At 50.4% G+C, this 13343-nt stretch overlaps 1 protein-coding gene across 4 annotated transcripts in view; it reads right to left on the reverse strand.

Annotated features, from left to right (window-relative positions):
• The window catches only part of HCK (HCK proto-oncogene, Src family tyrosine kinase), a 48403-nt gene that overhangs the window by 10255 nt on the left and 24805 nt on the right, over positions 1 to 13343 (reverse strand). For 2 of the 4 annotated variants that reach the window (XM_058562958.1, XM_058562960.1), the window contains exons 3-10: positions 11709 to 11751; positions 11254 to 11353; positions 10340 to 10438; positions 6590 to 6693; positions 3319 to 3468; positions 2834 to 2986; positions 1276 to 1455; positions 420 to 496 (exon numbers count right to left, since the gene is read on the reverse strand). In XM_058562958.1, the coding sequence (XP_058418941.1) occupies positions 420 to 496; positions 1276 to 1455; positions 2834 to 2986; positions 3319 to 3468; positions 6590 to 6693; positions 10340 to 10438; positions 11254 to 11353; positions 11709 to 11751 (906 nt within the window). Of the gene's footprint in view, positions 1 to 419; positions 497 to 1275; positions 1456 to 2833; positions 2987 to 3318; positions 3469 to 6589; positions 6694 to 10339; positions 10439 to 11253; positions 11357 to 11708; positions 11752 to 13343 lie in introns of all 4 variants that reach the window. The other 2 variants (XM_058562957.1, XM_058562959.1) reach the window with 1 other exon arrangement.

Here is a 13343-nt window from a genome sequence, read left to right on the forward strand (position 1 = left end):
TGCTGAGTGAGGAGGGGCCATGTGGGGCGAGACCCCGGAGGATGCACCAGCATCTCGGACATTCTAGGCCCAGACAAGCTTTCAGCAGAATGCATCCACGAGAGTGACCCCGGTATCACCATGTGGAGCAGAAAACCACCCAGCCGGTCGACCCACAGAATCATGAGAAATAATAAATTGTTGTTTCAAGCTACTAAGCTTGGGAGTGGTTTGTTACATAGATAACAAAAATCTCACCCTGGAAGCTTGATGTGAGCACTAAATGAGTCAGTATAAGTAAGGCACATATAAAAAGTATACTGAGCACTCAATAAATGTTAGCTATTATGGTTGTTATTATAATATGTGATCAATAAATATTTGTTGAATAAATAACTGCCTTCCTGCCCCCTGCCCCAACTTCCCCACTAGACTCTCACCTGGGCCGAAAAGTCGATGAGTTTCGGCAGGGGCTGCCTGCTGCCTTCTTCGCTTTTCAGGAAGTCCAGCAGACTCCCTGTGGGGGAGGCAGAAGCAACGTTTGCTACTCTTACTGCTTTAGAGCATGATGAAAATTGTTCATTGTCACGGATTTAAAGAAAAATATTTATTTACCACTCCTAGTGTTTGAGAAACAGAATTCGAATGTTTGGAAAATGACTTTGTGATTGCCAGACTGGTTCTTTGACTGAGACAGCTTTCTGAGCCTGGAGGACTGGGGCCAGGCAGGCGTAATTGCGTATTTAGAAAACAAAAAAAGTATTGTAATTTCAAATCACACTCGGGGAGGTTGTGTGGGGTGTTTCTGTTTATCGATAAATGGGCAGGGATTGAAAATGGCTGTGAAAAAGCGTCCTAGAAAAATCCCTGAGAAATCCTGGATTGTGGCCAGGCAGGGGGCAGCCTGGAACAGACGCTCTGCCGACTCTCTTTTCCAGAGCGTTGGTCCACACAGGGAAGGTGGCTGATGGGTGGTGAGGGGAGGTGGGGGTCACCCTGGCCCCTGAGGCTCACAGTGAGCCCACAGCCTCTTCTCTTATCACCCGAGGGGTTCTGGCCCCACTCCCTCCTCCCGGTGGCCCCTGCGTTCCCCTTCCCCTGGCATTCACCATGATTTCACCCCTAACCAGGAGGGCTGGGCGGTTAAAGTTAAGGTGCTCAATGAGTACTTGTTGGAACAGCTCCTGGCCAGACGGGGGGCATCTCAAGGGCAAGAGCCGTGTCAGAGTCACCTCTGAGTCTGCAATTGACCAGTCTGAGCCGCAGCCTGCACCCCCAGCCCCCAGAACACCACACCTTTGGCCATGAACTCTGTGATGATGTAGATGGGCTCCTCCGTGACCACGGCGTACAGCTTCACCAGCTTGTCATGCTGCAGAGTTTTCATCAGGTTGGCCTCTGCCAGGAAGGACTCCACTGACATGCTCCCTGGCTTCATCGTCTTCACGGCCACCTTGGTGTGCTTGTTGTAGGTGGCTGGAGAGGATAGGGAGCAGGAAGGTGGTCAGAATCCACTGCTCTTTCCCCACAGCCCTGGAAGGCCCCACTGCAGACCTGCCTCCTTCAGAGTGCCTTCCGTGCCCATATCGGCCCTTAGAGAGGGAAGGGGAGACAGAGGCTTTGGCCTCAGATAGATGTGGGTTGGAGGGCCAGTTCACCACTTCCTAGCTGTGTGCCTTTAGGCAAGCCACTTAATCTCTCTAAGCTGTGGTTTCCTCACCTGCAAAGTGGAAAAGATCAGCACTCCTTTTGAAGGGCTGTTATAGAAATTAAAGAATAACCTCAAAACATCACTCAGATAACATCACTCACTCACACACACAAACACCACCTTTGCTTAAAATGCTTTAATATTATTAACACTGCTCTCAAAATAAATACCTGTCTCATCAAGGTCCACAAGGCCCTGCATGATCTGCCCTTGCCCCCTTGCCAGCCTCGTCATCCACCAAACTCACCCTTGACTTTTGTACACCCATCACCCTGTGTGTAACTCAGTCCCTTGAGCACCCAACTCCCCCTCCCACCACAGGGACTTTGCACATGCTGTTCCCTCTCCCCATCCCACCTCTTGCTTCATCTTGTGGATCTTGTAAATCTCATAATTGTTCATGCTGCCTTTTTTGCCTTGGCTACCAGGAAGCTTGAATCCAGATTTGTGATCTTCCCATAAGAAGAGTCTAGGCCTTATATAATATTTTTTGTTTCCCAACCTCATTTCTCAGATCTGTCTACCTTCCTCTCCATATTTCCTCTGCCACATTCTCTTATTCAGTGCCTGGCACATAGCAGTGGAACATGATGGACTATAAACACAATGGGGTGCACCAGGCACTGGGCCAGGCATTGTGTCTACCCCACAATTCTGCAAGGCAAGCATTGCTGTCCTCAGTCATTAGGGGCAGGACAGCAGGGGTGGAATATGCCTTTTTGGTGCCCCACAATGCCCTGGCATGATGCTGGGCACATGGCAAGTGCTCAGAACAGCTTGTTCATCAGATGCCAACATTGAACTCACCTGGGAATCTCCAAGCTGTACTTCCCCACTCTCAATTTTCATCATCCTAAGAGGCCTCTGGTTATCTCAACCAGATAAGAGGGACCCAATTCCTCCCCCAGGACTCCTGCTTCCCAGAAGGAAGGTTTTGACCCCAATAGGCCGGGCCTCAAAGGCAAATCAGCGTTTGCATGGCAGGACAATTTGGTTTACTATCAGAGGAATTGCTCCTTTATAGTTATTATTCAAACCTCCAGTCTGCCCTGGGTGGCATTCCCACTTTGCCTCAGGCTGTTCCTGGAAGCAATGACCTCCCTCCCCCAACCTCTCCTCCACTCTCTGGCCCCAGGGCCTCACCCATCCAGACTTCCCCAAACTGCCCAGCTCCAAGCCTCTTCTCCATCTTGAGCGATTCCCGGGGGATCTCCCAGGCGTCTTTCTCCCACGGCTTCTGGGGCTTGGAGGACACGCAGGGCACTGTCAGCTTCTGGCAGAGTCCATCGCTCCCCTCTGGAACAGAGCCCCTGGTCAGTCGAGGGCAGCCAGCTCCGGGCCAGCCAGGGGCTTCCCCTCGGAGGCCTCCCTGCCTGGTCCCCTGCATCTGGCCAAAGTTCCAACAGGCTGCCACCATCAGGGACATTCCCAAGAGAGCAGAGCATGATGAAATGCCACCTGTGCCCTCCTGCTCAACAGGCCTAAGACTTCAGGAGAAGCCAAAGCAACTATCGTCTGGGGAGGGTCGGGGGGAACTCAGCGGCCCTCAGAGGCTGCAGTGCACCATAGACCAGGAATCCCAGGAAACAGGCCCACCCCCCGGGGATGCAGCCCTGGGCAGGACTCACTCTTGTAGTGGACCACCAGCTCCTGTAGGGTGCTGAAGGTGCTCCGTGGGGAGATGTAGAAGCCCCCGCTGTCCAGGGTCCGGATCTTGTAATGTTTCACTGTGTCCCTGTGCTGGGGGTCGTAGTCTCGCACAGACAAAGAGTAGCTCCCTGCATCGGCCAGAGAGAAACCACTCAGGAGTGGTACCTCAGAGGCCTGCCACCTCGTGTCAGCACGCTGACACCCCTTCCTGACACCCCTGTAAGGCCACCGCTGGCTGGCACCATCCTGGCACCTGGGAAATGGAGCACAAGAGTAAGAGTGGGCTGTGGAGTCGGGCTGCCTGGGTTCTCGTCCAGGCTCCTCCATGTCCAACTGTGAGGCCTTGGACAAGTGACTCCGTCACCTCTCTGTGCCTCCGTCGCCTCTCTGTGCCTCCGTTGCCTCATCTGTAAAATGGGAATAGTTATCATAGCTCCCTACCTCATCACATTACCTGATGATTAAAAGAAGTCATGCTTGTAAAGTACTCAGGATGTAACCTCAGTAAATGCCGGCTATCATCCTCTTCATTGTTATTTCTCTAACTGTCTGTCTGTCTGTCTATCTATCTATCTATCTATCTATCTATCTATCTATCTATCACAAAAGCCAAGATAACACACCAGTTTGGTAAAAAGTCAGGCTATTCAGAAACAAACAAACAGGGTCGGCCCCGTGGCTTAGCGGTTAAGTGCACGCGCTCCGCTGCTGGCGGCCTGGGTTCGGATCCCGGGCGTGCACCGACGCACCGCTTCTCCGGCCATGCTGAGGCCGCGTCCCACATATAGCAACTAGAAGGATGTGCAGCTGTGACATACAACTACCTACTGGGGCTTTGGGGAAAATAAATAAATAAATAAAATTTTAAAACAAACAAACAAAAAGATAAACAAAAGAAACGCAGTCCAATTATTGAAATGGAAATGGAGATGGAAACATTAAACGTGGTAGGCTGAATAATGGATGCCCAAGATGTCCACGTCCTGGAACCTGTGAATATGTTAGCCTCATGGTAAAAGGGATTTTGCAGATGTAATTCTGCAAAAAACCCAGTTAAGGATCTGGAGACGGTGAGAGTATCCTGGATTATCCAGGCGGGCCCAATGCAATCACAAAGGTCCTTATAAGAGGTGGTAAGAGGGCCAAAGTCAGGGCCGGCCCCGTGGCTTAGTGGTTAAGTGCGCACACTCCACGGCTGGCGGCTTGGGTTTGGATCCCGGGCGCACACCGACGCACCACTTCTCCAGCCATGCTGAGGCCGTGTCCCACATACAGCAACTAGAAGGATGTGCAGCTATGACATACAACTATCTACCGGGGCTTTGGGGGAAAATAATAAATAAATAATTAAAAAAAAAAAAAAAAAAAAGAGGGCCAAAGTCAGTAGCAGGATGTGTGAAGATGGAAACACGAGGTTGGAGAGATGTGACAGCAGGGCCACGAGCCAAGGAATGTTGGTGGCCTTTAGAAGCTGAAAAGGGAAGGAAACAGATCCTTTCCTGAAGCCTCCAGAAGGAACCAGCCTTGCTGACACCTTGACTCGAGTCCAGTGAGAAGGATTTCAGAGTTCTGACCTCCAGAACTGTAAGATAATAAGCTTATGTGGTTAAGCCACTAAATTTGTGGTAATTTGTTACAGCACTAACAGGAACCCAGTACACATGGCATCACGTAGACCAGAAACACATAAGTCTTTCAGGCCATGCATGTCTTTCAGGCCATGCCCACAGATCTGCCGTTTGCCAGCTATGTGTCCTTGGGCAAGTTATTAGCCTCTCTGTCTCTCAGTTTTTCTCTACCACGATAGCACTATATCACAGGATTTTGAGAAGGTTTAAATTATTAAATGAATAACAATTGACCATACATGCTAGCCTCTATTCTAAGAACTTGTATGAATAAACAATGAATGAATATGAATAATATTCACTATGAATTATAATTATATGAATTATAATGACATTATTAATTATGAAGAATGAATAACCCCACAAGATAGAGGTTTTATATCACCATCATTTTACACACGAGGAGACTGAGGTTCAGGGAGGTGAAGTAAGTCACCTGCAGTCACACAGCTGGTAAGTGGCAGAGCAGGGATTCGAACCCAGGCAGTGGCTCGGGGCCCCACTCTTAGCCGCTCTGCCCTGCCAAGGTGAGGCCGGCCTGGCTGACGCTGGGTGGGGTGGGACAAGAATCCAAGACACAGTAGGACAGGATTGAGGGCTCTCACATTGCAAGTTTTATTAAATTGGCTAAAGCTCCCACTATGCCCCACCTCTGAGGGCTGTGAAGGAGGACCAGGCTCACCTCCTGCCCCTCAGGTCTGCGACTGTTTCTTTGGTTTCTCTGCCCCTGTCTGCAGGATGGCCCAGCCCAACCCCCCAGCTGTCCTGGGCACAGGGGGAGAGAAGCCAGGGGCTGTGGACACCTTTGCCTTTTTGTCTTCTTTCTTATCCCCTGGGGGCTGGGAGGGGGCTTGTCGGGCGGGAGGAAATAAAGCTGGAACAGTCACTGACCTGAAACACGTTATCCCAGCCACGTTCAGGCTGCACCAATTCTGCTATCTAGGGCCTGAGTAGAAGGCCACACAGGGGCTTTTGATCGATGGCCCCAAAACTATTTGCTCAGGGTACTGTGAGGTCACACTTGACGCAATCTACTTGATTCATCTGAACCAAGTAGTTTTGAGTCCAAACGTGTTAGTAAAGGTGTCTTTGTGTGAAATCTGAAATCACAAGGCTCCTGTTACATTCATTCCTTTGTTGATGCCAGTTTGAATTTTGTGATGTTTCGGGCACTGTTCTTGCCTCCCGTGCCACGACCCCAAAACTTGCAAAGGCTCCCCAAAGGAGCCGTTTTAAGCGGAGTCCCAGTGTGGCTGGTCTGGGGCTCTTCCTGTGGCCTGATCTACCTGTTTTTATGGAGAGACGGGGGAATCAGGTTTGTGGACTAGACACACTGTGAGGGGTATTTTAAATGATACAAGCTAGTGAAGGTCAAGCTTCCGCAGGATGTTTTTCAGGGACCATAACCACTGGGGCCTACTTCCACTGACCTAAGCAGGCACCCATGGGGGCTGAGCAGGCACACGCCAGGCCTGAGAAAAGCACAGGAGAAAACCTGCTAGCCCTGGTGGGCTGGGTGAGCCCTTCGGCCCTCCCCGGGGCACGTGCCCGGGGAACGGTGGTGGCCACTCATGCCTGGGGCCCCCTGCAGGGCGGCGCAGGGTGGGGAGGGCTGGGTTACCTTTGGTGGTCTCACTGTCCCGGATCATGAAGGAGCCCAGCACGTTGCCGGGGGCCAGGAGTTGGCGCTCCGCATCCTTCCGGCTGATGCCCTTGAAGAACCACCTGGTGGAAAGGGGCGGGGGTAGAGTGTGAACCTGGGGTGGGCAGTCCTGTCCTACTCACCTGAGGCACCAGGATACCACGGCCCTGGCTTCCTGCAGCATCAACTTTCCTCAAAGATTCTTTTGGAAAAAGAACCATTCTTTTGATATTAAAACAGACGTTTTACCAGGAGTGAATCCAGTTTGCTGAGACTGAAACTTATGCAACTTGGGGAGCTTTCTTTAAGAAAAATAATCCAGTATTACAAATACAAAATGCCCACAGGTCATTCCAACACCACCCAGTGTGAGGGATACGGTGACGAACAGAAAGACTGAGTGGGAAGATACAGCGGTCCTAACCAACTGTGGTCAAAATCTTACTTTGGCAAATTTTGCAAGAACACATAACCATCCTCTCAGGGCCTTGGAGGTCCATGTGAGTGAGGGTCGGGGCTTTGTTAACTTCACTGTTTATCCTCCTCTGTGTATACAGAGTCAAATATAAAGTTGGCATGAGTTTCTAAGCTAAAATGTGAGATTTCAAATAATTTTATCCTTGGGACTGCGGGGGAGGAAGACAAATCTTCTACCCTGTGGGTCCTTCTGGCTGGCGTACGAATTAAATTGACACGAGACAGAATAACAGGAGAAAATCAAACAAAGCTTTATAACATGTGTACATAAGAGAGACTCAGGAAAACTGAGCAACTCGCCAAAATGGTGGAGGCTCTCATCTTGAATATTATCTTCAGGTAAAGACAGAGGAGGATGTCGGGGGTGGGGGGAGTCAGTTATGAGAGATTACCAGAAAAGCACAGTAAACAAGAGTAAGGTTATTATGCAGATTTAAGCCCTTGCCTTCTGCATCGATAAGAGTTTCTAGAGATGAGGTCATCCTCCCCTTCTTCCTGGTACAGAGAGAGAGACAACTTTACAGATGGAGATTTCCCTTACAAATGTAAATGTCTGTTACAGAGAGTAAATTATACTTCTCGGAGCTTCTCCCAATGTCTGCAGTATTTAAAAGTAAGGAGCTCAAAATAATCCTCATGCCAAAGAGACACATTTTGGGGTGGCCAATTCTGATCCCCCACAGGACCATATCTCTGGACCTTTTCTTTTTTCTCCCTGGATATTTGAGATTTGGGGTGGAAAAGTTCAAACAGCAGCAGCCGAAACCGTTCCCACCCTCAGTAGGGTGAGGAGTGGATCATGTGCTGTGACGGAAAAAGGCCTTGGCCCTGCCACAAACCTGCTGAGTGACTTTGAGAAAGTCTCTTTCCCTCTCTGGGCCGTATCAACTGTGGAGAAAGACAGCCAACATTCACCGAGTTCTTGTTTCTACCCAACAACTCTATGAAATTGTTGCCTTTATTATCCCCATTTTATAGATGAGGAAACTGAGGAACAAAGAGAGAAAGTAACCTGCCTGACATCATACAGCTGGGAAGTGGTGGAGGCGGGATTCAAATGCAGGCAGTCTAACCCTGGAGCCCAAGATCTTAATCACCATGCTGCACTGCCCACTGCCTTCTTTGCTTTCATTTTGTAAAGCGGTTCACGCGGTGGTAAAACATTCAAGCAATGCTAGAGGGTACACAGGAAGAACGGTCTCCCTGGCAATTCCACCTGCAGGAAGTTATCCCACAGATCTTGCACGGGGAAGAAATGACATATACACATGGAGACTCAGTGCAGCACGAGACTGGAAGCAACTTAAGTGACCACTGATAGGGGACGGGGGGCATCTACGTGAAGGACACTCAGCAGCTGTAAAAAGGAGGATGCTCTAGGTGCTGCTGGGAAGATCTGAACAAAAGGAGCAGAATAGCGTGTGTAATGTCTGCCGGGTGTGTAAAGTCAGGGGACGTCTGTATTTTCCTATCCACGTGTAAAGCTTGGGAGGACTCACAAGAAACTAGTTGCTTCTGGGGAGGGGAAGTGGTAGGTTGGGTGGGAGGAAGACTTCACTTTTGATTCTATGTCCTTCTGCACCATTTGCATTTTGAAACACTTGAAGGTATTGCCTACATCAAGGCGGGAGAGGAAGTAAGATTCCGCCCACTCTGATTCCCAATGCCCCAGCTGCCCTCCCCGGGGGCACCCTCCGTTGGCAGTTTCCTGACGCAGATCCAAGAACCCGTGGGCGCGGTGCAAGACTGATGTGTGTGTTAAGGTCGGCAGTTCTCAAGGTGGGTCTCTGGACCAGCAGCATCAGCCTCACCTGAGAACTGGTTAGAAATGCAAATTATGCATCAGACAGTTGGGGAGTGGGGCCCAGAAACCAGCCCTGCAGATGACGCTGATGGCTCAAGTCTGAGAACCACCCACTGAGGTTATCCCCTTTGTTCGCAAATGATAACCCACCAGACATGTGGTCTGCACCCTGCCTTTTTCACTTAGCAATGATATTGCCTTTGAGGGGTAACACCAGCTGTGCCTCCTCCAAGGCTGCTGTGAGGGCGGTGCAGGGATTCTCTAAGTGTTCAGAGCCTGGAGGGGAAGAACAGAACACGGATGTCCCAGCAGAAAGCCTAGGAGAGAGAAGCAGCCTGCAGTGTGTGGGGGTGCGCTAGGGGAAGGTCCAGAACAGCAGGGTCAGCCATGGGAGAGGCGGCTTCCTCATGGCCCCGAGAGGGGAGATTTCATAGGGCAAGAGGTTTCACGTGCACTAGGAAGGGAGTGACTTTAAGATGGGAAAAAGCCGAAACATTTAAATTTTTAACAGGCAAGCATCCCAAACCCTCAATACCATTTAGCCAGAGGGAGGAGGCAGAGGAGAGAAGACTATGGGGACCGTCATTTTTCAACTTTTGGCTGGCTGATCCTGAATTGATCTATTGCCCCCCTAAAGTGTAGTCATCTTTTAACTTGTCAGTCTCACTCCCCGCTGTGAACATCTCTAGGAGGAAGGCTGTCTGAGTCATCTGGTATCCCTGGAATAGGGCCGGGATACAGTAGGTGCTCAACAAGTGTCTGTTGGATGATTGGATGGATGGATGGATGGATGAATGAATGAAGTATGACTGTTTATGTTTTCAGAGTCAAGTTAGACACAAAGAAGAACCGGCAGCCAAGAATGATGGGTTACAGGACCTCTCTGAGGGCAGGAATACGTTGTATTTGTCTTGCAGCCCCTCCTGGCACAGGCCTAGGTGAGGCTCAAGCTCGTGTTTGTTGAACGAATCAAATGAGGGATGATTGGCCAGAGGAGGGCTGGAGTGCCTCTCAGAAGACCCTCCTTGCCACGACCATATACTTCAGTTGACAAATATTTATTGCGCACCTACTGCATGCCAGCCTGTGCCGAGGACACAGCAGCAGACACAGTCCCTGCCCTCATGTGCTCGCCCTGTAGCGGAGAAGGCAGACAGTGAACATGCAGACAACCAAAGAAACGAGGTCGTTTTTGCTAGTGAGAAGTATTCAGAAGGGACTAAAACAGGTTTCTATGAGAGAGAGAGTCACAGAGGGGACCCACTTCACACAGAGTGGTCAGGGAAGGCCTCTCTGAGACCTGAAGGATGAGAAGGAGCCAGCCAGGCGAAGAGCTCCAGGAAGAGCATGCCAGGCAGAGGAGACAGCGAGTGCAAAGGCCCTGAGGCAGGAACAAGGCTGGCTTTGCTCAGGCTTCCTTCTGGAGTGCAGGAAAATGGGATACTTACTCCTCTGTCTCCAGAGAGTCAACGCGGGCGACGTAGTTGCTCGGGATATAGCCCTCTTTCCGTGTGGCCAGGGATCGAGCTCTCCACCACTCCCCGGACCTGAGGGACAGGAGGGAGCAGAGGGGTCAGGGGGCAGAAGGACTACCCCTGGTCCTCTGGGGACCCCCAGGCTTGGCCTAGAATACCCCCAACCCCAGGAAGCTGGTAGGGTGAGGGGAAGGGCCACTACTGTCCTGGCCCCCAGCATGCACCCCATGATCAGGGTGGGGATCTTTACAACAGGCCCTACTGAGCATCCGAGGATCTGGAATCAAGCCCTGCCCCTGCATTCACAGCCCACTGCCTTAGGTCTTCGGCCTCACTCTTTTTCCCTGGACTTGCGGCCTTGGCCTTACTAGCCGTACCCAAGGTAGGGCAATGCCCTTGGCAGACAGAGTGGTTCACTGGGGCCAGGAGCTGGAGGGAGTGCCTCAGGAGTCTGGCCAAGCATAACCACTCCCATTCTTGGGCCCCAGCACATACTGGACACTATACCCACCAGTGGGAAGACTGTAGATCAGGGGGAGAAAACTCAGAGATCCACGGATTTCTGAATGCAAAGTCACCTCACCAGGGTCTAGCCCATAGGTAAGCCTGTAGCTTGATCCTAAGAGCCCGAGGAAGGCTTCCCTGAGAAAGCGCTTTCACCTGTTCATCCTTGCTTGGATGTGCACCCTTAGTTAGTACACAAGCCCTTTTACTGTGGCCTTCATCCAAGTTAACAGCAAACCCTTCCTCCTGTTATGATCAAGTTCTCATCAGTCATTTACACCCTAGTATGAGATAGTCTATCAGTTTCTTTATTGAAGCACAGAAAGAGCATAACTGAGTATTAGAGGTAGGTATCTCTTAGGGGGAGTGGGATGGGGACTCACTCCTCCAGGACCACCATCTTGTCCCCCTTCTGGAAACTGAGGTCTTCATGGTGAATGGCCTCGTAATCATACAGGGCAATCACGATGATGTCCTCAGAACCTGCTGGAGAGAGAGACACATGGGATGGTGAGGCTTGATCTGAGCCCACCCACAGTCCTGGGTGTTTCCCATCCCAACACCTGGCACCCAGCCCTGGACCTGCTGATGTGTCGGACTCACGGTAAAAGTAAGCATCTTGCCATGCTGGGTGCGATTCTAGAGTTTAAAGTTAACGGTGTTTTATTCACTTCAACAGAAGCACAATAGCCTGAACTAAGTACTTTGGGGGCAATTTAGGGGATTTTCAAGGGTGGTTTTGACTGTCTGGGATTTTTGCCCCAAGCTCTGACTGAGAACCTAACCTAATCCTCTACAGAACACAAGTCTCCACCACATGTGCTCGCCAGACACTCACCCTCCGTGGACCCTGGTGGGTTGTCGCTGCTGCTGTCAGGCCACTGCAGGGAAGAAACAGGGGAGGGGGTGAATCCAACAGGGTGTGGGGAGTCATGGAAGGTCTGCGTCAAAAAGGGTACCCAAGAGCATCTCATCCCAGCCCCATGTGTCACAGGAGGAGGCCCAGAGAGGGCTGGCAATGTGGCCGAGGTCACACAGCACATTAGGGGCTCAGCCACCACAAGGATCCAGGTCTCTTGGGTTGTGGGCTCTGCCCTTGGCCTTGGACATACTGGGGGACACTGGCTTGTCCCTTCCCCCTGACATACAGTAAAGGGGTTGGTCTTGATCAGTGTTTTCCAAGGTAAGTTTGAAGAAACCCTAAGTCTGCCAACATGTCCCATGAGTAAAGGCTCCATTGTGATTGTGAAACAACCTAAGTGTCCATCCAAAGGGGAACTGGCGCCTAAACTGTGGTGCTCTAAGCAGCCCTCATAAGAGGGAGGCCGAGCTTCATTCCTGACACAACTAGACCTCAGAGATACATTGTTGAGTCAATAAAGCTAGTTCCTCAGAATGATAAATATGATACATTGATATAAAATGCATACACATACATCCTAAATACCTTCTGTGGACACAGCCTATACACACGTGAGTGTACATTCACGGAGAAGGGTTAGCAAGGGTCCACGCCAAACTGACAACAGTTGATACCCCTGGGGAGATGAGCATCGGTCAGCAGAAACTGTAGCTTTAACTGTAATTTGTGATTTTTATTTTCAAGGAGAATGTATTTGTGTGTTGCACACATAAGTAAACATTGATGTGAAGAAACAGGTTTGGGAACCGCTGGGAAGTACATCATTTTGAGGAGACTCACAAAGCCCATTGCAAAGGTTCATAAAGCCTGGAGGAGTCCTACAAGGAAGGAGCCTGTTGTGCCCAATGTTTCTCAAGCTGATTTGACCTTGGAACCCTTACTAACTTACTCTAAACTAATGCCGTGGAGGAGGGGAACAATGAATGGTTGATAATAGCATCCCTTATATCTGATGCTCAGAGAGGACAACCAAAAACTAATGGGAGAAAACTCTTTGCCTCCCACTGACGACAAGCTAGAGGGTCTCAGAGAACTGAGAACCTGGAGCTCTAGCCACAGAAAGAGCCCGGGGTCATGCAGGTTAGGAGAGAAGCAGACCTGGGAGTGACTTAGGGTTTAGGACATCAGCTAGGATGTCACCAGTGTGAGAAGTTCACGTAATCTCAGGCTGTATTAGTAGAGGTTGAGTGTCAGAAGGAGGGAGGTGACTATTCCACTATTCTCCCATTCCCAGAATTGCAGATGCATGTTCTAGGCATCATGCCTGGAGAAGGGCAAGCAGGATGGAGAGAGGTCAGGAATCCCTGTCCTGTGAAAGATAATTTGGCAGGAAGGGGTGGGTCGGGATAAGATCTTTGCCTTCAATCTCTAAAGGCTGTCCTGGGGCAAAGGGAGTGGGTGTGTTTGGGGCAGGGCTGAGGAGCAGGCTTGGTCTCAAGGAGTGAGGGTTATGGGGTAACAGGCCTCCCTTCAATAATTTTATTTATTTATTTATTTATTTATTTATTTACCCCAAAGCCCCAGTAGATAGTTATATGTCACAGTTGCACA

Source organism: Diceros bicornis, chromosome 19 (genome assembly GCF_020826845.1).
Source record: "Diceros bicornis minor isolate mBicDic1 chromosome 19, mDicBic1.mat.cur, whole genome shotgun sequence".
NCBI classification, from domain to species: domain Eukaryota; kingdom Metazoa; phylum Chordata; class Mammalia; order Perissodactyla; family Rhinocerotidae; genus Diceros; species Diceros bicornis.